The following is a 25,342-nucleotide window of genomic DNA, read 5'->3' on the forward strand; positions in this document are numbered from 1 at the left end:
GTTTGTGCAAAGTAGCCAGATGAAGATATTAAAATTAAAGATTTTAACCAAATCAGTCAGTGTTCCCTGCAAGAGGGACTGTCTCATTATGGATGCAGCACATTAAAAAGAATCCTCTGGGTAAATCACCCTCTTATCTAGGTGAACATAAATAAATAATAAAAACAGGCTGTAGTTTACATGAAAAAAATCAGCTTCACACAATTCAGACAGTAGACATGTTTATTCAAGATGTAACAACATGCACAAAAGATTAGCATACTTACATACATGGTATTCATATCTGTGGTGCCACAGTCCCAATGAAGAGACAATTTTAGACACATTAAATGTCAGAATCATGTATTATCAAAGGAAAGTGTGATGCAGGACGCAGAGCATGTTATTATAGTTCATAGCATGATGCTCAAGCAAGAGATCTACCTGCATTATTTATACTGTACACTTTTCTAGTCTTTTAATATAAAAATAACAGCCAGACTTTACATTCAGTACACAGTAGGCTCGATGAACTACTGTAATGTCTTACCGAGCAAATATTGAATTAAATGTGGCTTAAAATGGAAGTAAAAAGCAAAATGCCAAAGCTTCAAAATGAAAAAGTACATAATAATTTGAATATGAATATTAACATGAACATAAATTAATCATAATATATACAGCATTGCACAACATTTCAACATGCATGTGTGGGTCATCTGTCCCTCAGGTTGTGTTATGTTGATACATATTGGGCAGCAAGATATGCCTTTTCCGAGTATTTTTTATTTTGACAAGTCCTTAAACTCCTTGAAATGTGTAATTGCAGTGTTGAATTTGTCAAAAGAAGTGTTCCTTATTTCTAATTTAGGATGCTTAACATGTTTGGAGGATTCATTATTGCTGCTTTAAGGGAAGGCAACCGTTCACTCTCCTTTCTATGTTTTGTGAGATCTCAATACTGCATGAGCTGCATCCTTTCATGGAATCTCTCCAACCTGAGCTTGACATCCTTTTCAGTATGATTACATGCAACATTTCCCTGAGAGGCTGCTTTCTGACTCTCGGCTAATTGCAGCATTCAAACAGTGTGGTGGTTTACGTCCTCCCCATCTGAGACCGCTGTCCCGTTCCCTGGCTCAGCTTCTCTGAGGGAAAGCCAAAGATCAGTGGTCTCCTCAGCCTTTCGCTCCCTCAGTGACCAATTTATTTTCATCTTGTTCACACTGATGGTTCATCTTCTTTTATGTTGCCCGTTCACATTGTGCCTCTGATATGAAGCAGGGAGGCCTCTCCTGGAGGTCTCTGATAGAGGCCATTTATATAAATACAGAAGAGGCATTTACATGCTTCTATGACTATATGTATCTTTTCCTCTCGCTGCTCTCACTGACCAAGACTCGCTCTACTGTTCAATCATGGAACAAACACCCAGCTCTGGAAGTTGCTAGAAGGTTTCCTGAAGAGTTGAGTGGTGAGTTTGTAGTTTAGCCTTTCAAGTTTGAACATATTGTCTCTGCACTATCGGCCAAATAGTTTTCTTCAACAGCCTCGACTTACGATTTGTCTGCTGATGTTGTCATGGTATACTGTCATTAAGCGAGGGCAAGATCCTTAAAGCAGATCAGAAAAACAATCCCGTTGAAAAATAACAGCCAATGTGTTTACTGTTTGTGTTACTGTGTGGACCTTTCAGAGAAGAAATAAATATCTTTTGACCAAGTACTGACAAATACTCATTCACGTATTCTGGATGTTGAAATCAGAGCTCTGAACTTTTCTCTGTGAAAAAACAACCTGAATCAGAAAAGAACATAATTTTTTTTAAGGAAAATTTAAACAGTCAAAACTCCGATTGACAGTATTCCAAAATGTCCCCATATCCCGTCACCCTTAAAATGCTTGGGTGCAACATACATTTTGCATACACCTACACATGTTGTTCATCTTTTTGTCGTTCGGCATATACTGTGCGAGTGATTTTGCTTATGTTGCTATGGATTTTGTTCCAGTCCCCTGTCTTTCATTGTGTTACGACACAAATATTCAGATTCTAGAACGTTCTCTCTGTAAAGATTGCGCCCTCTCCCCGACTGCCAGATAGGGCCGTGGCATCATCCTCTCTGCCTTGAGTGCAGCTTTTGACAATTCGGCATTCCCTCCTCATTTTCCACACAGTAAGTCCTCTCTCGAAGTCGTAGGACTGCTCCTCCCCCCGGTTCACAGTCAACTTTTATCGTGACAGACGGTGATATATTTCCACAAAACACATTTTAATTTACCACTGCTGGATGGAGCTCCCCTCCGCCTCACCGCCACATTCATTATCTCCGACACCTTGTTAATTTCCTCGCCAACTGTCTGCTTTAAGAGAAAGTAATCTTCCTCAAACACAACTGCGATAAATTTGAAATCATAAATTCGCACTCTATTACCGCTGCACCCCTTTTCACACATAACTTCTCACTCGACAAAGTATCGCCTCACCCTCGGCCTCGGAGTGCGTCAGTGACACAGGGAAACATTTTCTCTCAGAGCTGAGAAACGCTGCCTATCTCTGACACCACCTGTTTGTCTCACTGCCGTGAAGCTAATCGATGTCTTCATCACCTCCAGACTTCCTCCATGCAACAGTGCCTTCTGCACAGCCTCAATAAACCTAATTATGTGGGAAATCATGTTGCCTGAATGATCACATGTACACCTGCTCGAGAGGCCAAAAGTGCGCCAGAAACCTCAAATGACTTCGACAACAAGTACAATAATTAGAAGAGTATTTACTTGGATTTTAAGATTGGACATTTGTTGTGGGATAATCTGAGGGAGTTGAACACCTCCATGACATATGGTGCAGCTCAGCTGGAAGGACGGAGGAGACATTTTCATTCGCAGCAGAGCACTCAGCCACTGTCTCTACAGATCGGTCCTTTTATAAAGAGTTGCTCAGGGTTGACAGACATCAGTTTTACTTTTTCTGTCAGCCTCTCTTGCAATTCCGCCACATTTGCCCTAGCTGTCATGGCCAGCTCTTTGTCAACAGATTGCAGAGAGAATCTGCTGGATAAACATGGCAAAGTTTAAAATGAAACTTGGCAGCAGCACACACACACACACACACACACACACACACACACACACACACACACACACACACACACACACACACACACACACACACAGTATCTTAGGAACAAAAAAAAACACTGTAAAAAAAAAACACTGTAGATCGTTGTCCTTGAAAAGGAAGAAAAGAAAGACAAAGAAACAGATGGACATGAAGGATTTAATGGTGACGAGAAGTGGCTTTCAGGAGAAGAAAACAGCGTTACACACACAACTGAATCTTACTTAGATTTCCATTTGGTTGCAATCAAGTTATTGGAATAATTCATGAAGAGACTGATTGTATGAATGACTCAATAAAAAACAAACAAACAAAAAATAAATGAATAAATGTTGCATAATTCAAGTTTCCATTAAAGTAATGGCCACGCACACTCCAGTTTTACAATGTGTTTTTTAAGTATCACCTCAAAGGCTAATAATCAAGAGGATGATTTTTTTTCTCCCATAAAAAAGAGTATTGATTTTCTCTTTTTTGATTCATGGATTCGCTATGTTGATTAGAGTGGACATTACCTTCACAGCATGAGTAAAAAAAATTGTTGTTTATACTGTATATTTTATTCAGTTATACAGTGCCTAGCTTTGCAGCGTTTCCTTCTCATCAGATCATCAGAATCACCCTGAGTGATTTGGGTTATTTCTTGCACATTAAGTCCCTTTACCTCCTTATTGTACTTTATTTTGTTCTGTCCCCAAAAGCACTTCCCAGTTCTGCTGTGTTTATGTAGGGGAGGCATAAGGACTGAGCTGGCACTTTCCTGAGAAGTATGATCCTACTTGAAAGGCAAGGAGATCATCCTTCTACTTCTGATAATCTTCCCGTTGGCAGTGTGTGTGTGTGTGTGTGTGTGTGTGTGTGTGTGTGTGTGTTGAAAAACAGCCAGGTGGAGACTTCAATTGGTTCTAGGTTGAATGGAGCATTCGATTGTAAGAATTTAAGCTTTAATTACTGAAAAACAGGTTTTCATTATTTATCAGTAAGTCTATCTCCTGGTCCCTTTTGGCCAGTTGACCTCCTGAAATGTGTCATAAATCCGGAGATTGTATTGCCTGATATATTTTCATAAATCTGCAATAACAGATGTTTGGCCACTAGCTGTAAACTATGATACGACGATCTTGTGAGCGAACAGTTTCATATTTACACATTCAGCAAATACAGAGCAACACCAGTATTCATCCGGAGTTGTGTCTGTGTCCACCTTGCGTATGTAATCGCAATATTCACTAAATACCTGCAGCTAAATACTATGTTCACCAACTTGTTATTGATTGTGTCTCTCTGATGTTTGCTGCTTGGCAGGTAGTGTCCAATTGTGGTTTTAAAGCTTTTGATTCTAATGAGAGCGTTGGAAATTAGTAACTAAAACATTTAGTTGCAGGCCCTCACAGCAAAACAAAGAGCTGAAAGATGCTAAAGCGTCACAGTGCTGTGGGGAACAGCTTAGTCAGGCGATTACTCTCTGTGAATTTATTTCATTTAAAATACCCTTTCACATCCATTGTTGGTATAAACATATTGACTATGGCTGTTTAAATGTTTTTGATCATTTAAACAACCGCTTAATGTCTTTTTTGGGGGGAGAAGAGGGATTTATCCAGAATGCTTACTTTGGTAAAATCAGCAATCAATATTCTAAAAATGTCTAATTTGAATATAAAGGCAATCAGACAAGAATCATAATGGACAATATGATGAATACCTTCCAAAGGTACCAGATTAAAGATAAAGTGAACATTACCTAAACCAGTTTATCAGGGAATCACAGTCATGCATAAGTGGTGTGCTTTCTGTCACATTTGGGTGATATCAGATGGAACCACACTGAGGTCAAAACCATCTGAAATGACACACACACACACACACACACACACACACACGTCACAGTACCCACTCTCCGCACGTATCACTGCTGGGTGGAGTTGGTTCAGGATGAACCATGTTAATGAATCAAAATGAGTTATAAAAATCACCGTCATTATGTGTGGATGATGCACCACTTCCAAACGGATACTTACACATGCATCGCAAGACATCTGTGGAACTTTTTCCTTTCAGCAGCACACAGCTGCTCTGTTGATGGAGGTTCACCGGTGAGGTTAATTAAACACCGTGTCTCATCACATCCTCACAGTTTTCTTTCATTTTCCTCATCCACATCAGCTCACAATCACATAATAGGACGGGCTTACTTCAACTAACTGAACGGCATTCAGCAGAAACCTGACACTTGGAAATCATGAACTGAACCAAAAAAAAATTAACAACTATCTTTGAAGATGTTTTAATTATAAATAACGGAACAAACACCAAATGCTTAAGAATAGCTGGCCTTTTGGAATACTACAATTTATTTTTATTTTTGCTTTTAAACATAGTAAATGACATGGTGTAAATCACAGATGGTTAAAGACACTTAAAGACATCTTTCCCTTGATGCCACTTCTACACAAAGAGTGCAGTTTATCAACCAAATCCATGCAATGATGTTTCTTGTAGTATTAACAAGGTTGAACTTTGTGTTATGCACATTAGTGGGTCAAGAAAAAGAGGTAATGTCATACTGTATGTGCATTTACTTTGAACTTCTCAAAGTCTGAAACAAATAAATACAAATCCATGACGCAGTCAGGGCTTTTTATGTGTTTTCAGGCAAAAGGTGAAAAAAAGGACCAGGAGACATCGTACTCATCATACATGTTTTTTCTTTTTAGCTTAGGCTCTTTAGAGATGAGGGAAAGGATCGACAATCATTTGAAACACAAGTTAAACATATGTTCTAATATGTCCGTGAAGATGCAGGTCATGGTACCATGAGCTGGTTATTCATGTCAGAAAATCAGGGTTTCAGTTGAAACTGCAAAAAGAGTATGTGATACAGAAGTACAATGAAATAATGAGTTAAAGATTATGTGTTGTTGTTGCTCAAGGAACAGCAATATTTATTCAAACAGAGTAGTTAAAGTGACATATTTGTTCCATATATAATTTACAGATTAGAGCTGGACAATATGACCAAAATCTAGAGGCCAATGCAAATGTGACTTTATCATTATAAATACACAATATCAATGTATCTTCATAATCATCAGTTCCTGATAATCTTCACTTTTTACTGGCTCTCTGATATGTGTCCATTTGAAATTTGATTTTCATATTCATTGAAAATTGCTATAAGAGTGAATTTAGGTTGGTAAGAGATTCATGATCAGTAATCCGATAAATGCAGGGCAGTGTCCACCCCTGCTCAAGAAGTAAAGGTCAAGGGAACACAGGACTAAAGGAAATGGTCTCAGTGGAGAAAACAATAAATGGAACCAGTCCATGACCAGATTTTTGTATCATCCCAAAAGGGAGGGCAAAGCAGTCAAGATGTTAAGTAAAAGCTCCTACATGTGAATCTGCATGCAATTCTCTCAGTACACACAATAGATAGTTCAAATCCGAATGAAAGCAGCTCAAATGTACGCAACTTAATGCACAATCACAATCAACAATCAATTTCTCAGCCTGAAGTGAACTGATGAAAAATGATTAACAAGACTCCAAAGACTGATTTCCTCCAGACTGAAATTCATATAACAAAAACATACAATAAAATTAAGTGATTGTGCTTTTATAACCAAAGTAGGACAAATAATACAAAGACAAGATGTACATCACTTATAAAACATTAACACTGTTATATAAAATTTGAATTTGAAGCACTTCTGTGGCAGTAAACAATTTCAAGAATTTACAAGATGGCTGGTAATGACTGAATATCAATAATAGTAAAATAACAAGACAACTGACAAGCAAAGATCATGAACAGACCGCATCAAGCAGTCGCCATGGACAATATTCATGTAGACACTCACGACCGCCATCAAATGTGCATTCATCTCACTTTAATGAGCGACCAGCGGTTCAGGCTCCTGGAGGGCTGGTCACCCAAAAAGCAAACAATAAACCGTGCGTCAAAATTGAAGTCTACAGACTTAAAAATGAGGGCACTTTTTTTTTCTTTTTTCCAACACCTAATGAGAAATTTGAAGTAGAAAACAATAGCATGTATTGTGCAGTATTTTAAAAGTCTTTTTTTTGCACATTGAAAGGTCAAAGTCCTTCCTCTGAAGCAACTGCCGGGTATTCCTGTTGTGCTCACGTTGCTTCTTAGCTTTTCAGGAACTGTGAAAACAAAACAGTTTCAGGTTTTCTGAAATTCAATTCAATTGATACTTAACAAGTGTCACAGTAAATAAAAAGAAAACCAATAGCAAACTGAGAACAGAGAATCCTGATTGTGATGTACCTCTTCCCCCTGTCCTCCCTGTTTGGTCCTTGCGTCTCCACATGACATAAAGCTGGATGAATTAGTGTCATCAGGCTCCCTCTGAGCTGGACCTGATGGGAAAGAAGGGCGACTGTACAGAAGGACATCCCCAAATTCTGTTGGAGAAACAAGAAAAGAAATGTTAGTTGGCCGGTCATTAAATGACTTATTAAAAAGTGTGCAATATAATCCATCCAGTGCCTGAGTGCTGTCGGCTTTTGCTGCTTCCTTTTCCTCCCGGTGGAGTCCTGTGCTTGTCCTGGCTCTCCCCCTCTTCTAATGTAGCCTCCCTGGCCCTGTGAGTCCCAGTGCTGCCGCGTCGACCCCGGGCATCCCCAGAGCCCATCCGAGGCAGCGTGGCCCCCCTCACCTTATAGTCGCTGTGGGACATCTGGCTGGGGAAATTCAGAGGCATGCAGGAGTCTGGGCACACGGTGGAAAGATCCAAAAGGTTAGAGTTATTACGAGATAAAGAGGAGTAAATCTCTGATCTCATTCTCGGTTCAGCTTTTACCATCATTGAAGACATCTTTGGACTCGTAGCCTTGTTGACCAGACTGGTTCTGTTTATGCCTTCTGGGCCTTTTATGTGTTATTGCAGGACTCATGTTGCTGTCAGTGGACATGGGGCTGCTGGGCCGCTGGAGCCGCCGGCCTGAAATCATCATACAGATCCAGCACAAATCAGGAATTTGTTTAGATCACATGTCACATGTACTGCTGGTACACTTAAAGTTGATAGACTGTAAAATACTAATAGAGAGATTAAAGTTTTCAAACAGAAAATGAATCGAGAAGATTTTTAGGGTCAGTTAATATAAAAATTATATACTCTTTTCATTTAATCCATTCAAATACGGTCGTCAAAACTTATTTTCTCACTGTGAGCAATGTGGTCGTACATCAATGTTGGAGCAGTTTAATGTGTGCTGTTTGCGTCCATGCTTTTATTTCTGGTTTGAAATGGGCTGGACTTGAATATGAACAGGGTAAAGTCACTAACGTTTGAGCATCAATCAGGATTTAACAACAGCAGAAACCAAATGTGATGACAGTTGCCTCATGTTTTGCTTATGTTTGCCAGTACCCTTCCAATGAAATCTGATTAAGCTACACCCAAACAGGGCTGATGGCACAGATTAGCTGAGTCTCACACTGACCAACTAACAACTAACTAACTTTAACTGATTGTTGCAAAGAGCAATTTACATTTATGGAGAAATATTTAAGATTAATAACAAGTTTCCAAGAACTTTAATATTGTGACTGCCTATGGAAACCGATGGAAAACCCTCTTTTTTCAAAACTTTGGTTGATAGTACATGGAAAACCAAAATGCAGTACTTTAGATTCCTCATCCTCTCAAGTCAATACAGTATATTATTAAGTCACTGCGCTATGTTCCTGCCAGGCAAGCAGCTCTGTAAATGCTTTGGGCTAAATGCTAACATCAACATGTTAACACGGTCACAGTTGCCATCCCTAGAATCACGTGTTCAAACTTTCCTCCCCAGAAGTCCTCTCACCTGACTCCTCTGGGTATCTGCACATGCGCAGGCCTACAATATCCCGTGAAGAGGCTACCGCCTGAGTGAAATCGCCGTCTGTGAAGAAGGATCCTTCCGAGGTGCTGACAACACTGGACCTGCCAGATGAGATGTTGTCCTCAGATGCCGAGCCCCAGCTGTTAACCATGGACCCTGTGACCGATCTGTCCAGATCCCCCGTGCTGGAGGCTGGGGTCTGCTCCAGCCCATGGAGGAGCAGCTTGTGTGGAGAGGGGTGGTGCAGCTGGTGTTTGTGCTTCTGCCGATTGTGGTGTTGGCTGTAGTGACTGTCAGCGAGCTCTGCGTCTGTCTCCTCCTCTGCCTCCTCCTCCTCCTCCTCTTCCTCTTCCTCTTCCTGTACATCGGTGTCCATGCAGAAGGGTATGGAGCTGTAGGTGTGCGTCGGGGAAAGAGGGCGAAGGTGGCTGGCGATGTGTTGGCTGGAAAGTGCATTAAACATATTTGTGCGGTCGCGTCAAAACAAAAGAATGAAATGCATGGCGTCAGTTAAAAATGGTGGTATTCAGCGTCTTAATCTGGTTACCTGATGTGCTCAGTTCCATCGTGCAGGCCATTGCTCAGGTCTCCCTGTGGGGCTGTGTTGTGTGGGTGACTATAGGACACTTCAACAGGAGATGAGGCTGCCGCTCTTACTGGTGGGGTGGGGCAGCCTTCTATTCTCTCCTCTGGATCAAAACTGAAAAGAAAAGGACAACTGACATGAGATAATGGCTAAAGGAAAGAGGGGTGCTGGCAGTGCTGACACATTAGTCACAGCCCATTAGACCTGTGTTCAAATCCCTTGGTCCCGCCATCAAAAAACACATTTCCATCATAGAAAAACGTACAAAGACGAAAACAATAGGCTTTCTGCACCATCTGTTTTTTTACTGTGGAAATGCTGCTCATCTCTTGCTTGTTTCTGTTATGTTCATGTGCATTTCATGAAGTAATTATTTGCAACCTGCTGTCATAATAAACCGTCTGACAATGACACGAATATAAACGGTGCAATTAGTTGGGTTAAAAGTGTTGACTGTGACTAAAATGACTTGTTTGAACAAAGGGCTTGCAGGTGTTCACATCATACCTCCAATTACGCTCGTGTGAGTCAGATAACTTCATCATAGGATTTTTTTCCTTCAATTTATCCTGCAATAGCTTTAATTTAACACATACAAAAAAGTTATATATATAATGTAATATATAATATGTAATTCAAATGTTTATCCAATTATGTGCACTGGATAGTCAGTCAAGAACAAATAGAATAATCTATTTGGTGCATATTTTAGGGCATTTTCAAGTGCTAGTCTTTTCCAGACTCCACTCCAACCAGCTGAAGGAGCTTTGCATGTCTGTGTAATAGTGTGTGCGGTAAAGAAGTGCATGCATCTGTGTGTGTCTTCCCCCCCTCCATACCTCCTTTCCATCGGTAGGCTGTACTCATCACAGTCCCAGGCATTAGCATGAGGAGGAGACAGCGCTTCTCCCCAGCTTACTGCATTATGTTTCGGGATCTTTGGGGCTCGCGTTCCTTTCTTTTGATTTTGACTCCCTGAGAGAGGAGAAGAAAACATCAAGGTAAACACAGACGTATGGCTCGCCTCGTTAAAATTCACCAGTGTACAGAGTAGCCGTTGGCCTGACCGGAGGTGCTGTTGCTGCCTCTGTCAGAGCTGTGGTGTGAGCCTCCTGTGCTGTGATCACGGGTCTGGTTGTAGGGGATAGTTTTAGGATGGATCATTCCTTCACTCCCTTGAAAGTGATCTGAAGACAAAGACGCAAGAACAATTTCAAAACCTTTCCTTTTTTTCTTTTTTTTTACAGAAATTGTGTGAAGCAAATCCAAAATGACCCTACTTTACCTTTATTTAGCATGTTTTGCTCAAATATGTTGTACTGCATCTGTGCTGCCATCTCCTTTGGTATTGGAGGTGGGTTGGGGGGCTGTTTCCAGCAGGGCATGTCCATTTGCTCTACTATAGGGCCACCTGCCTTATTCTTAATGCTGGCCTGGATTATCTGTGTGGTGGCATACGGGATGGGTTCATATGTGGCTGCTGGATCTCCTCCTGGACTTGCGTAGCACAAGTTGGAGTTGTTGAACGTTTTAATCTCATTGAGCTTGTTGGAGAGGTTCACATCGCTGTAAATGGGCGTCTCAGAACCAAGCTGTCCTCCCTGTTTGTTATCTGGATGCTTTCCATAGTTTGCTATGCAGTCAGCTGGGGATAACACATGAGCATTAAAACAAAGCAGAACAGGAACACAGGAAGAACACAAGTCACAAAGCTTCAGCGTATATATAAGACACACAATATGCACATTAGAGGTACTTCAGAGGCTCCCACAGTTCCTGAACTGTGACATGAGCTCAGTCTTGCACTAACCTGGCCGGCTGTATGTTGTCATGTTACTGTCACTGGTGCCGTTGCCATTATTGCAGCAGTTGATGCTACAGTCCTTGTGATTGGCACATGCATTCGGCCAATTGTCGGGCAGCCACATCTGGTTGAGAGGTTCGCCCATGCTGAGAAGGCCGGGTCTGCAACAAGGAGGACCAGAGGGCTGTCAATCAAAACCTGCCATCCATCATCGCTCATATATGAGCATGGGGTGGATGCATGAGCTTCATCATTTGGAGAAGGAAGACATCTCCCCCTAGTGTTTCCACAATGTAACTGCATTCCTCCTGTGAGTCTTTGTATGACACAAAGGGACAAAAATATCACTCACCTGCCAGCACTGCATACAGATTCTCCTCTTTGATATGCCACTGCACAGAGATAAAGAAGAAAAAAAGCTTGATGAGCTGTCAAAAAGTGGAAAGTGCCAAAGGCAGATAAAGTGAAGCCATGAAAGGCAAGCAGAGATTATAAGAAAAAACTCTTAAGTCAAAAGTTTGCACTCACTTTAATACATGCTTTCATCGATTGGGACGCAAAGTCTGACTCTATGGTTTAATGTGCATGAACACAACATAAATAATTGCCTGTGCCTTTGCCTACCGCCGCATACCTTCAAAACAGATTTAGAAACATTGTTTGAGACAGTTTCCCTTCTGCCGCCAGTAAAACATCAAACAAATAAAAGTTCTCAGGCAGAATATATTCAGTCTTTTACTTATTTAATCAAATGAACCTAACCTCGTGAACAGGCAGGCTTGACACCTCCGCATATAGAGCTGTATGCAAAAGCACATTGTTGCATCATTGTGATCAAATGTTACCCAATAAATATGTATTTACATGTTAGTACTTACCTACTGTTTATGGAGCAACAATTGCTACATACACACTTTAAAGAAATAACTATTGAATATCCCTTTTAGCTCATATTCTTGATGATGTTTTACTTTATTCGCGACACATTTATGTGTTAGCAGTATTATAAGTTGAGCTGCATAAAATCCCACTTATATGCTCTTTTAGCATTGTGCAATCATTCAGTTGTGCTTCCACACCTTGCTATATGCAAATTACAGTGAAAAACTGAATTGCAAGAGACAGGATGCAGTTTTATCTTACGATATTTGAACTGAATAAAATAAAATAACTTGCCAAATACATTAAATATCACAAACATTAACAGAAAACCATACTGTACATACCTGTAGGTGTAAAGGTGAATGACGGGACTGTAGGAAGACAGAGAATAAGATGAGCAAACTGAAATAATTTCAATAAGCTTCACTATTACAGTATTGCTCTGTTACTCACACTATGATATTTGTACGTGTCTATGCCTGCACTCTCTGCTGTGTGATGGACATCTCTTCATGTATACTGTACAAAGATTTAAATAACCCCATGCCATCTGCCTTACTGCTGCCTCTGTCTTTGAAAAGTGTCCAGGTGAGGGTTAATGGGGTGGAGGGTGACAGGCAACCAAAGAGAGAGTGGGAAAATAACAGTGATATTGTAGCAGACATGGTAATGGCAGGTTGACAGGCCTGTGCCTCTAAGACCTGTGCTGTGTTGAGAAAATGACATTCTCCAAATAAACGACTAAAGGTCAGCCTTTGACTGGCTGCACAGTCGCAAATGCTAATTTGTTTCTGAAGTCTGTGTGTCAAAGACAGATTATACCAGAGCATTTTTCTCCCTTTGATGTGATCTGCTCATCAGCCTCTTAAATTATTCCTTAATATCACTGAGAGGAAGACCGCTGTTTAGCGCGGTGGCAGCGTGCCGTTGCTTCATCCCTTCTATCTCAATCGCAATGACCTTCAAATGTTCCCACAAAAGTAACATGATCAACTTTGATGCGGGTGCACACATAGGATGAGCTACCTTGAACATACATTCATGCACCTGTCTAAAACATACACACAACACAGAGAAACACACACCCTTGCGGATGCCGGTGTATGTGCTGCTGAGGCCACTTCTCTTCTTGCGATGACGGTAGAGCCACACGCTGAAGATCATGAGGACCAGCCAGCAGGTGGCGCCAATGCCAGCGATAAAGGCCGGTTGCCTCACCACATCTGAGATCTGAGACAATGTGTCTTTTTCCTCACTGATATCCATCATCTGTCCTGCAGAGTCTAACCAGTAAAAGAAGACAGAGGAGACATTATACAGTATGTGCAGGAAAATGAATGTTCGAAAATGTTGATGCAGCAGCAAAGATACAAGAGCATCGTTAAAAAAACTATATGAAGCTAAGTAACAGCAGGGTAAGCACAACATGGTGCTTTATTACACTTTTTTTTATGAACACTTGATAATGAAAAGGAGGCTGAGAGAGACTATAGAAGTTTTCACAATAATGTGCTGTGTCATTGTTTTTAGGCCTAGTTTTATAACACCTAACTAAATGAACACTCATATCTCGGGAGAACGCTCACCTAATTGAAAAAAAGTGACATCACTCTTGACGCCAGGTCCACCACCGTTGCTGGCCGCAACCTCAACGCTGTAACGAATTCCTGGCGCCAGACTGGAGATGAGCACGGAAAAAGTGGAGCCATCGACCGACTGGTTTACATGATAGCGACTCTCATTACCCAGGCACCAGATCTGTCAGCAGAAGGTGACGAGAGGAGATGAGATGACAGGGATTGCCGGAGGGACACATCCAACAACACAAAAGGCATCATCAGCCTCATAAAGGTGCCATTTACATTCTAAGTGTTACACTCATGAGTCAGAGTGTGTGTAAGAGAGGGCGGTTGGGGCGCTTTCTTTTCTTACTTTGTACTCCTGAATGACTCCAGCTTCTTCCCGTTGCGGAGGCGGTTTCCAAGCAACCAGGATGGCGCTCCCATTGGCATCACTTTTTGTCACCTTAACGCCCTGTGGTGCTCTGCTAGGGGCTAAGACAATGAAGTACACTGTTAACCATGCAGACCTAAATTAAATCTCATTTGATGCTGTCTGCATCCCAGTTGTGGTCTGCCTCTCAAGCAGGTTTGCACATTAAAAAAAGTACTGAAAGAAATGAAAGAGTTGCACCGATGTCATTTACTTCCTCTCACCTATGAATTGCTACATTTAATACCACTCACCTTCTTCCAATGTCCTGACCACCTTCACCTCACTGTCAGCTCCCTGGAACTCATCAAAGAAGGGGCGCACTTTGAACTCGTAGATGGATCCTCTTCTCAGCTGGCCGATCACCACGCCGTCCTCCCGTGGGGCGTGTACCTCCAGGACACTCCACTGCCCCTCTGGCTGGCCGTGCTCAGCGGACGCCCGGTAGAGCACCTTGTAACCCTGAATGTACGGGGACTGCTGCTCGACCTGGCGGAGGTGCAGAGGAAAAAACACGGCGCATGAACAGCGATCGCCTTTTTGATAATGAGCGAAAACCATCTGGGCTAGAATCAAAGAGATGTGTGAATGTGATGCAGTTGTTAGTACAAGTATTATATCTGCGTGGGAGATAAAACAACCCACATCTGGGAGGCTTAAGTGAGAGTGAAAATCCTGCAGGAATGATCTATTAAGATTCATTCAGGCTGTATTTAGGTTGATACAGATTAACATGTCCTCATATCTGAATTCTCACCAGAAACCACAAGAGGAGGTCATTAATAGTTTCCTTTCAACACGGCTGTGGTTTAATTCAAGCCAGGAGAGGATTAAACACTTTCCATTTAAACCACAATATGTTGACATGAAATGCCTAAAAATGTGTTGGAAATAAGGCAAAATGTATCACACCAAGATAATTCACTTCTCTGAGCAGTGGGTTTATCTCTGCTGTTAAATGTTGAGAAAGAAACCCACATGTAATTCCAGCATAAAATAAATCTTTTAAACAATTGACAAAGACATTTTAGGCTCGAAGCTCCTACGTTTCTCTACATCTCTGTTGAAAGTGAATTTGCCCATTCATCATTGACAGTTCACTTCTTTGTCTTGTTTGGGAGAATGAGAGAAAACATATCAGAGAGTATACATCTGTGCTATAATAACCCCTGATAAAACCTGTCAGCAGACAGCCTTGTTTTATATTTTAAACCACAAGCCCTTTGCTCTTATATCATTCGTTGAGATGCAGTATGTGTTTACATTTACTGGCAAAATTGCACATTTGACCTTTTCCCATATTTACCCTAACTCTGACATGTAGCAAAACTGTTCACATCATGGCACGGCGCCCTTACCATCCACTGCACCCTCACAGCAGAAGCCGACACCACTGTTGGTGTGTGCAGGTGGATCACCACATCGCCGAGCTCCCTCTGGACGTGCCGGTGATCCACCCCCTGCATGGTGGAAGTGCCGTCTGTTGGTGCAAAAGGAAGGAATGAAGTAAAACGGCAATCATTCATTTGAATTGAAATTGGAATGTAAAAGGAATGAAAAGCCCACACCGACCTTGTGTTCGGACAGAGTCGGAGATTGGACTGGGGTCACTGAGGCCGTAAGAATTCACCGCTCTGACCATGAAGAGGTAGACAGCTGCAGGCTTCAGGTTCCTCAGTACAAAAGTCTGCGTCTTTATATGCTCAGCGAGGGTCACCCATCTGCTGCCTAACGTATAACTGCAGGGAGAGGTGACGAAAGGGTCACACACAGATGCAAGGGAAGTTTCACCGAGCTTGATGGTTGGCATACACTACAATACATGTGTCTGACCTGAATGCCTCGATCAGGTAAGATGTAGGTGTAGCGCCGACGTCGAGTTTCCATGAAAGAGTGACAGAGGTACGGCTGACGTCGGTCACCTCAGGTTTAAATGGAGCACTGGGGATCAGCTTCGGGTCTATTGGCTGACTGGACTGAACAACAACTCCAAACTCTGCCGGATATAACAAGAAATGCATTTAAGTCCACGACACAGGACTCTTCGGCGTGTATTGACAACATTTGATTCATTTGTGTGACCTACCCTCCACCTGTAAGTAAGCTGTCCAGGAAGCCTCTCCATTTGGACTGGAAGCTACACAAGTGTAGAAGCCTGTATCTCCCAGCTGAGGAGAGGAAGTGCAGTAGCAGATATTAGGGGGCAGCTTGGCTCGGTGCTGTCAACGTAATTGCTAAACACTAACTGCTGTGTTACTCCTCCTACCTTGGCGTAGCGGATCTCCAGTGATCCTGTGTCTGCTACAGACATGCGGGAGTCCACTGGAGACACCACAGCACCATCCTTCTTCCAGTGGACTGTAGGTGGTGGAGAGGCAGCTGTTTGGCAACCCAGCACCACTGTGCTGTCCACAGGAATGGTCTGATTGAGTGGGCCCTGCCTAATCACAGGAGGTGGGTGGTCTGACCCAGCTAATAAAGAATAGAAGAAAAAAGAAGTAGGGAAGTGAAAGAAGACTTTGCTTTTTGAGAAGTTTTCAAATTTAAGAATGTGCAAATATGTTTCAGAGGAAACTCCAAACCGGGATTATTTTTAATAACATGGCAAGATGTCATATTTAACTTGCAATGTTGACTGCAAATGCAATTTATTCACATTGCACATGCGTTTTATGTTTAGCAAGCAAGAGCCAGTACAGCGAAAACTTGTTTATGGGTTTTTGGGGTCATGTTTATTAACCGAAAAGCATCTGTTTGAGGTTTGGGAAAGATTGTAGTCAATACAAGGACAGTATTGGTAAAGTAAGGTTATGGAAAGATCTCACTTTTGTGGGCTTAATACACTTTACAGAGGAAACGAGGTCTCTTAACTGAAGTTGCTCACAGGATGCTATACTTTCCTGTTGGTACAAAAGGAATATTACTTTATTTTATTGAACTTTATTCTGTTAACTCTAAAAACAGTGGGGACGCCTGCTGTCTGTGTGGCTAAGACACGTACCATTTTAACTGCAAGGTCACCGGTTTGATTCCGGTTGTTGCATCGTGTCATGGCCCTCTCTTCTCGCATTCCCCTCTCTGTTTCTCTACTATCACTTTCAAATAAAGGCAAAATGCCAGCAGTGTCAACAGTACATTATGGAATTGGAGATTGAGGTTGACAAAAGATCAAAGTCATGAAGACAGAGACAGAAATAAAAGTAAGACAGATGAGAGTAAAGAAAATGAAACCCGAAACGCTGGCAAAAAATAAAATAAAAGACAGATAAGATGTGAAAGATATTGAAAGGAAAATTGGTAAAGGGAGAACAATAGGTTGAGGTGGCTGAGCAGGCAGTGGAGGAAAAATAAATCAACTTTTCCCCTCCAGCGGAGAGCAACTAATCGTTCATTCGGCAGTACGTACTGCTGGAGCCGGCTCCAATCACAACGGCAAAGCCCAACTAATAACCATCCCACTTAGATAACAGAACTCTCTCTCTCTCTCTGTCCCCCTCTCTCTGTCCCTCTCTCTCTCTCCTTCTCTCTCTCTCTCATTTTAAAACCCTGTGGATGGAGGCAGGGGTTCTAGATAAATAAATAAAAATACCAAAAAAAGGTGATGGAAACACGCCTTGAAAACTGCCTGAGGTGTTATTTCCATACAAATGCACCACTCCAAATGGGGATGAGAGGAGTGTGGTGGGATGGAGATAATTTGGGGGAGGGGGAGAGTAAAGAGAAACAGGTGCAGGCGGGAGTGCAGTGTTGTAGACCACTAAAAAATTACATAAAACATGACCCCATCTTTTTTTTTTTTTTTCATTACCTGTAACTGATTTTTCACTGAGTGGATGCCTCTCATTTCCCTATGAAGGAGGCTTTACACATTACCAATGTAGACAGCAGATTATCCTTTATAACTAATTGGGCTGCACTGAACAACTCAGAGATGTAGTAACTGACTGTTTAGGGCTGAAACAATTATCGTTATTCATTTATTTTATATGTACACAGTATGCAGTCACCCACACACATGCATTCATGATCACACAGGTCATTTAATTGGGAGCTTGTATACTTTGCTGGCGGTGTGTAATTACTGTCGTGGCCCTCCAAGCACATTTAAATTGCTTCTTCTTTTTTTAAACAATTAACACAGTTATTTCATCCGCCAGGATTTGGATGAGTCCCTCGGCATATTTCCAAATCAAATTACCTTTCAATAATATTGTGTCAATCCTGCCTTCTTAATTCACAGATATTTACGGTAAAATAAAACACAAACTAAGTTGTATTAATGGAAAATAGAGTGACAATGAATAATAATACTTATATTTCCCCTCGTCCTCTTAATTTAGATTACAAACTGTGCCTACATTTAATAAATGTAATTTCCAGAGGTAAAACAGAAAAGTCCAAACCCTCTTTAAAACACAATCACCATGGAAACAGATGGTTTTGAGCAACAGAAATTCTGAATTCCCATCTCACCAGTCTGCAACCAAAGCCAGTTAGTAGCTTAAGACACCTGCTCAACAATGTAGTCTGCTTAGCCAAAAAACAAAACATTGAAGCTAGAAAGCTGCCCCCCTCCATCTGCCCTCCATCACACCTTCCCTGTACTCACAGTCTGTGACCTCCAGCAGTGCTTTGGTAATAACACTGCCAGCAATGTTGAGAGCCTGGCAGCTGTAGAAGCCGCCATCAGAGCGCTGAACATCGGTAATAGTCAAACTGCCCATCTGGGAGACAGACAGACGGCTAAAGGGCTGCGGTGGCTGGTAAGAGAACAAGAGACTCTGGGGAGAAGACAAAGATCAGAGAGTTAGAATCCCATTTGTTTGCTATTTGCAAAGAGGCGTGATTAAGTGTGACGACAGACCGAGTGTCAATCTCACCTCACTGCCCTCCCTCTGCCAGAAGATAGCGGGCTGTGGGTTGCCAGTGGCCTCGCACTGGAAGGTGACCGTCCTGCCCACTGCCACCACCTGGTTCCTGGGGCGTATGGCAAATGCCGGAGGTGCTGCAGAGGAAATGAGGCCCTAATTACCTGGCAGCCTGATACATTGTCATCATTCCCAGTTTTAGAATACCTCAGTATGCATGAAAAGCTCAAGGAGTAAAGGCTAAGTGTGTATGAAGCAGGGGACAGACATTATTTACCTTCTTTTCAAATGAAAAAAAAACAGCACATACTGTATCTATTGATTAACCAGCACATAACATGAATTACATACTGTATTGGTGGATGGATAAACAGTGAAGAGGACAATGACAGGGGCTTAAGATTTCTTGTTGCTGTCAGATGGTGGATGAGGGACGGATGACAACTTACCAGTATTGACTACAAGGGAAAAGACACAAAAAAAAGAGCAGATGTAATGAGTAATGAAGGCACACACAGGTTTATGGAACTGCAATGATACACTCAACAGTACTGACACACGCTTGAGAGAGTGAGCACAAAGGAATTGGTATGAAACACAGCCAGACAATATGGGGATGCAAGTTCAAACATATCTATGTGCAGAATCTTTGTGAAGTAAAGTAAAACATTTCTTCGAAACATTGTGTGTGTGTGGGGGGGGGGGGGGGGGGGTCTTCGAAACACACACACACACACACACACACAGACACGCGCACACAACAGGTAATTAAAATACAAAACAGGTGTCAGTGGACAAGGCCTGCTGTTTAGCCCCTGTTAGACCCGACTGACTAGTTGACTGGAAGGTGTGAAACGTATATGTAATTGCTGCTTTGAGTTATAGGGCCAGACGTCCTTGAGGCGTATTTGGACAAAGATACAATCCTCTAACGAGCACGTAAAACTGTGAGGGGTGAGAAAGGAGTATTTTGTCTGGATAGAAGGTAGAAGCGGGAACTGCTGGTGGTATGCAGGGATTTACTACACACAAAAAGACACATGTTGAGATGAAAACTACTGCACATCTTAACATCCGTGAACTGGATTTATAGTGAAAAGAATGGCTGGCTAACCAGCGGGTTTTGGAACTATTGTGAGAGGATAGCACTGGTTATTGTTCAATATGCTGGGTTTGTCTGAAAAAAGGTGTATCGTGGATAGGACACTTAATTAAACTGTGCATGCTACATCTGTTTCAAATGGCAACTGTTTAATATCAACCAAATGTTCTAGGTCCGTAAAAATGATTCAATGGTTAAAACTAACGCTGCACCTGCCAGAGTTTTTTAAATGTAATTATGAAACATACATTAACTTAGGTAGCTCGCTGTTTCCTCCCACAATACAACTTCTACTCACCTACCACTTATTCCTGCCCTTCTTCATTCACTGCCCAAATTAACTATGCCACCCCCGAGACACTCGTTTTTTTTGGTGGGAGAAGAAGACGGTGTAATTGGAACCATGTAATTTCCCAGCATGCAGCCAGCCCTGTCTTATCTTTAATTAAGTCCTACTGCCCTCACAGGCTATGTCGCCCACTGTGTCACTGCTGTGTGTTTGTGTGGTTATGTGTATACATATATGGGTCTCTGTGTGCAGCTATGTGTCACTGCTCATTTTCGCCCACTGATTTAAGAACTAAAGGGTGTCAATGTGGCAGGACCCACAGACCAAATGAATCCATCATCTGCAAGCAAGTAAACATTTACTCTGCTCTTCTCGGTTTATACAGGACATTACCATGAAACGCACAGTAAACAAACTGCTGCGATGACCTATGCTGCGTGTTTGTTATAATTGCTGCAGACATCATATGACCTTGAGCAAGTATGTGGAAAGGGAAAAAAAAAAAACAGACGGAAAAATTCCAGAGATACTGTAACTGCGCTTGTCTGTACTGTAAGCATAAAGTCATTGCCTGCTAATTTGTGACATTAAAAGACAGGATTAGTTCTCCTGTTAGGCTAGAAGCAGCTGTGTTGCAAATATCTCATCCATTAAAAAGCAAATGCAAGGTTCTGAAAACAGTGTATTTAGAAGAGAAGAAGGTTTAGAGGACATTGCATGAGAGGCTTGGGTTGTACTGACCATGTACAGTGAGCGTGGCGGATGATTCAGACTTGCCAACCATGTTCTCCACCACACATGTATAGGAGCCCTCATCTGAAGAGGTCACTTGGCGAACAATCAATGTATGGTCCTCTAGGATTTCAAATCTGTGGAGAGAACGGACACACATAAATCATGAGATGAAAGAAAAAGTTGAAACGGCGCGTTAGCATGGTAAATTAATGCATAGAGGGCTTTTTGTGCATTACCGGCCCTTAGGAAGGTCGGAGTCATCTTTCCTCCAGCGGACAGTGGGAACAGGGTCTCCTTGAACCACACAGTGGAACTCCACGCCCTCCTCTGCCAACACCACCACACTGCTGGGCCGCTTCATGAAGGTTGGCCGCTCTGCAGGGCAGCGACGAACATAAATATCCACTGAACCACCACTGTCATTATGTCAAAGATGGCTCTCTATCTATATTCATACACTTCTTATGTTCATATATTTACAATTTGGATGATCTACCCGTGTATTCTACCTTTTTGTGTCATTACAGTAACTTATCTAAACGTCACTGTACCAAGTTTAATAATGCATTGTATGTTCCGTACGATTAAAATAAAACATGTTCAAAATAACATGTACCCAATGCAAGGAACCTGTGCAGGGTATTATAGCAAAATAATAACATTTATTGTGAGTGCAGTCAGCCAACTATCTGGTAAAGAACAGAAAACATGTGAAATGTTTACATAACTAGGACTAAGCTATTTTTGCTAATACCGTCTGGTCCCATGACTTCAACCAATTGCTGGAAGATTTTTCCCAACTAACACCCCAAAAAAACACACCACACTTCTAATAAAAAGAAGAAATATGCAAAACCTGTAGAATAACATATTTTGACCTAGTTCTGCATTCAGCGAGAATATTCTCACAGCCTTGAATGGCTCAATGAGGCACTGTACTGTATACCTCCAATCTAAACCAAGGTCATCTAACCCTGTGATACTGATAAGAGCTCTATTCAGATGGGAAATGTTGAAATGTGAAAATAAGGAGGGGGGGGGGAGGGGCTTTTGGAACAGGGGAGCTCTTGTACTGAAAGGTTTGAGGGGTTTTAGCGTTGGATGTAGCAGCGGTAGGTGTTCAGCACTTGTTTGGAGGGAAATGCTCTCCAAAGCTGGCAGTCTGGATGGTAGTGCTGCATAATCAACATAATTAATGGGTTATTATACCCCAGTAACAAAGATATGCATAGCAGACTGGCAAACTAAACAACTGTGAACTGAGAGGGTACTTAGACTAAGTGAAGCACTGCAACAGTGGGAAATGCAATCACCAAGCCGCAAATGTTACCTAGCACAGTGAGTTCAGCGATCTCGCTCTCCCTCTCTCCCACCATGTTGGTTCCAACGCAGATGTATTTCCCTGCGTCCGTCTTCCTGGTGTTGGTAATCATCAGCTTGCCACTGCGAATCTAAAAGAAAGCACGGGAGATATTTGCACAGCTCTTTCATAACTTTCATAATTGATATGTGGTCAAAGATTGCAAATTGAATGAGGAAATGTGCCACAGCTGAAGTCCTGCATGCTTGTGTGTCTCTGAATGCACCTCTTTATCTGAGGAACAGAATGTGCACTGCTTTTAAAGTTGCACAGAAGGTCACCCATTATGAAATTACATAATTCATATCTAGTGCTACATTAGCACAGAACCCTGGGAACAAAGACACCGTCTCTTTGTAGAGACTGTCCTCAGATGTCAGCCATCTTTGCCTTTCCCAAACTTGTTATCTCCTCTATACTGAAATCTGAACACACACACACACACACACACACACACACACACACACACACACACACACACACACACACATCAAAGAGGTGGAAGATATTTGCACTCCATACTGTTTTTATTCTTTTCATATCCTATACACCAGACGCCCCCACAGTGTGGTAGCTAGCTGTCTTTATAGCTTCCAATGTTAGCTGCTCCACTTATAGTCTGCAGTTACTCAGTGCTAGAGGTGATACCAGAGCAGCACTCAGCACAAGCATGATACTATAGCGGGTTCACATGACCATCTGAAGATCCCGCACCAAACACAAGGCCATTCCCTGCACCCAGACATCTGAGACCTTCTCCCAGGCATTCAATTAAACTTTCATCCTCGTTATTGTGATTTAAGATTGCTTTTTCCCCCCCTACTCACACTAAGAAACAGAATCAATCTGTCCGCACATGTCTGCTAGAGACACACACAGCCTAGAATAGCGCGGCTCTGTTATTTCTTAACAGAGGTCAGAGGTCAAGGCTGCCTACCGTGCTGCGTCCATGAAGCAGGCCGGGGACTCGGCTTCATGCTAGACAGCACCTGGCTTGGTGAGCACTCTCCACTCACCAGCATACAGATAGAATGCATCATTAAATTGCTGCTGCATGGATGAAACCAACGGCCTTTCCTTTATTAGTAAGCTTCCTTCAGGCTAACCTTACGCCACAAACAGCTCATACCGTACGCCAAACAAATACAAACTAAGCGTGGCCTAACTGTGGCTGACATTCTAAATGTGTTGCAAATGATGTGGTTTGAAGAAGATTATTTAACGGGCTGTGGTGTGACTTGTGGTCCTGTGTACTTTTCATACAAGAAGCCAACCAATCGAGATCAGAAAGAGCAGGGAATTTATTGCAGATTCAGCCATTCCTGTCAGTATCCAGTGGATTTGGTTTGGATGTCTGAACTCATATTAGAGTCAACGCTAAGTGTTTCATGACTGACAGTATTTTACTGGCCCAAAATGAATACATATCAATATATATATATATATATATATATAATTTTTTTTTAATATATATATAGTTTAGTTTTTGTGTGGCTTATTTGCACATGAAATATGAGATAATTGCTTGAACTCCAAACAGTTCAATTGCATGATTAAAAGCGACATGGTATAGCAGAAAATATAAAATATAAAATAGGGTAACCTGTGACATGTGTCTACACAATAAAGGATTTATTTCTAATTACTTGAATGTCAATGGATAAATGTATTATTGGCTCATAATCTTTCCCACACTGCAGTTTACCATTTCATTGAATAAGCACTAACATTTTCATTAGATGCATAACTATATTAAAATCAGGGCACTGATGTCATCTAGTTGAACCCTGGAATAAGAGATTTATGTCTTAGATTCATCGGGCAGCCCTGGGCCTGTGGAATCTGTGTTATAGCTGTTCCTTTATGAATGAATATCAAATTCTGTGGTAAGTACCAATGCCAGTAAATTACTCCTCCAGGATTGAAAAGATGATCTAGTGCAAACCAATGCCACGGACTAATGCTATACTTGTGTCCTGCAACTTTTTGCTGTTTGCTGTAAATACTGCTGCACTAGTAACTTTAGCAGCTGATTAAAGAGCAGACAGAGAGCTTTTTTACTTCCTGGACTGACCGCTCCTCGTTTTTAGCAGCCGTTCCATTTCAAAGAAAATCCAAATGTGGTTTGTCTATCCTCCATCTCGGACACTGAAACCTCAGCTTTCACTTCTGCTCTGTTTCAGTGTGTTCACTTTCTTCTTCACATAGCCTCAGATGCCCTGAAGACCCACACGTTCTAAAGGCTTATGGTGAGATCTATTTTTTTTTGTATAAAAGCTTTTAAAAAAAAGTAAAAATCAATAAATCAAATTCTTGCTGTGTGTGAGAATCTTTCTAAAAAAACGTTTTTAAGAATTAACTCACAACTTTACCTACATATCAGAATTAATACATGATGGTCAAGGCCACAAGGGACGCTACTCAAAAGGATGGAAAGTAGCCAGGAATCACTTGTGGTGGACTTCTTTGGTCTCTGTACAGTAAGTGATGTCTTTGAGTGAACTCTCACGGCAAAGAGATATTTCCATATAGAGAAGATGATTAGGGAGGACAAAGACAGGCACGCAGAAAGTACAAAGCAGAAAGCAGCCTTTGTATTTCCCTCAGAGGAGCCTGCCCCCCCTGGCTCTGATCCATGCCTCTCCTTAAATCAGAGATAGCTGCTCCGTCCATCACAGTCCCCCAGAGAGACTCTACCTGTCACTGCGCACTAACATGAGCTTTGAATTCGCTCTTGTATGTCCCCGGGAGCATGCAGA

The 25,342-nt window shown here is 41.9% G+C and overlaps 1 protein-coding gene across 1 annotated transcript in view; it reads right to left on the reverse strand.

Annotated features, from left to right (window-relative positions):
- Nucleotides 1-7,151: 7,151 nt before the first annotated feature.
- Nucleotides 7,152-25,342, reverse strand: part of LOC306732908 (roundabout homolog 1-like) — a gene marked incomplete at its 5' end in the record, with an annotated part of 74,855 nt that continues 56,664 nt past the window's right edge. The window contains 26 exons of the mRNA XM_079214083.1: nt 7,152-7,276; nt 7,401-7,537; nt 7,623-7,844; nt 7,936-8,076; nt 8,948-9,408; nt 9,513-9,665; nt 10,391-10,526; nt 10,619-10,738; nt 10,837-11,196; nt 11,362-11,516; nt 11,708-11,747; nt 12,582-12,608; nt 13,323-13,520; nt 13,824-13,995; nt 14,170-14,291; nt 14,484-14,718; nt 15,588-15,709; nt 15,802-15,968; nt 16,063-16,225; nt 16,316-16,397; nt 16,496-16,701; nt 18,839-19,010; nt 19,110-19,234; nt 21,230-21,357; nt 21,460-21,598; nt 22,554-22,674. Coding sequence (XP_079070209.1) covers nt 7,262-7,276; nt 7,401-7,537; nt 7,623-7,844; nt 7,936-8,076; nt 8,948-9,408; nt 9,513-9,665; nt 10,391-10,526; nt 10,619-10,738; nt 10,837-11,196; nt 11,362-11,516; nt 11,708-11,747; nt 12,582-12,608; nt 13,323-13,520; nt 13,824-13,995; nt 14,170-14,291; nt 14,484-14,718; nt 15,588-15,709; nt 15,802-15,968; nt 16,063-16,225; nt 16,316-16,397; nt 16,496-16,701; nt 18,839-19,010; nt 19,110-19,234; nt 21,230-21,357; nt 21,460-21,598; nt 22,554-22,674 — 4,119 coding nt within the window. The 3' untranslated portion in view covers nt 7,152-7,261. The remainder of the gene's footprint in view (nt 7,277-7,400; nt 7,538-7,622; nt 7,845-7,935; nt 8,077-8,947; nt 9,409-9,512; nt 9,666-10,390; nt 10,527-10,618; nt 10,739-10,836; nt 11,197-11,361; nt 11,517-11,707; nt 11,748-12,581; nt 12,609-13,322; nt 13,521-13,823; nt 13,996-14,169; nt 14,292-14,483; nt 14,719-15,587; nt 15,710-15,801; nt 15,969-16,062; nt 16,226-16,315; nt 16,398-16,495; nt 16,702-18,838; nt 19,011-19,109; nt 19,235-21,229; nt 21,358-21,459; nt 21,599-22,553; nt 22,675-25,342) is intronic.

Source organism: Taurulus bubalis (genome assembly GCF_910589615.1).
Source record: "Taurulus bubalis genome assembly, chromosome: 2".
Classification (NCBI taxonomy): domain Eukaryota; kingdom Metazoa; phylum Chordata; class Actinopteri; order Perciformes; family Cottidae; genus Taurulus; species Taurulus bubalis.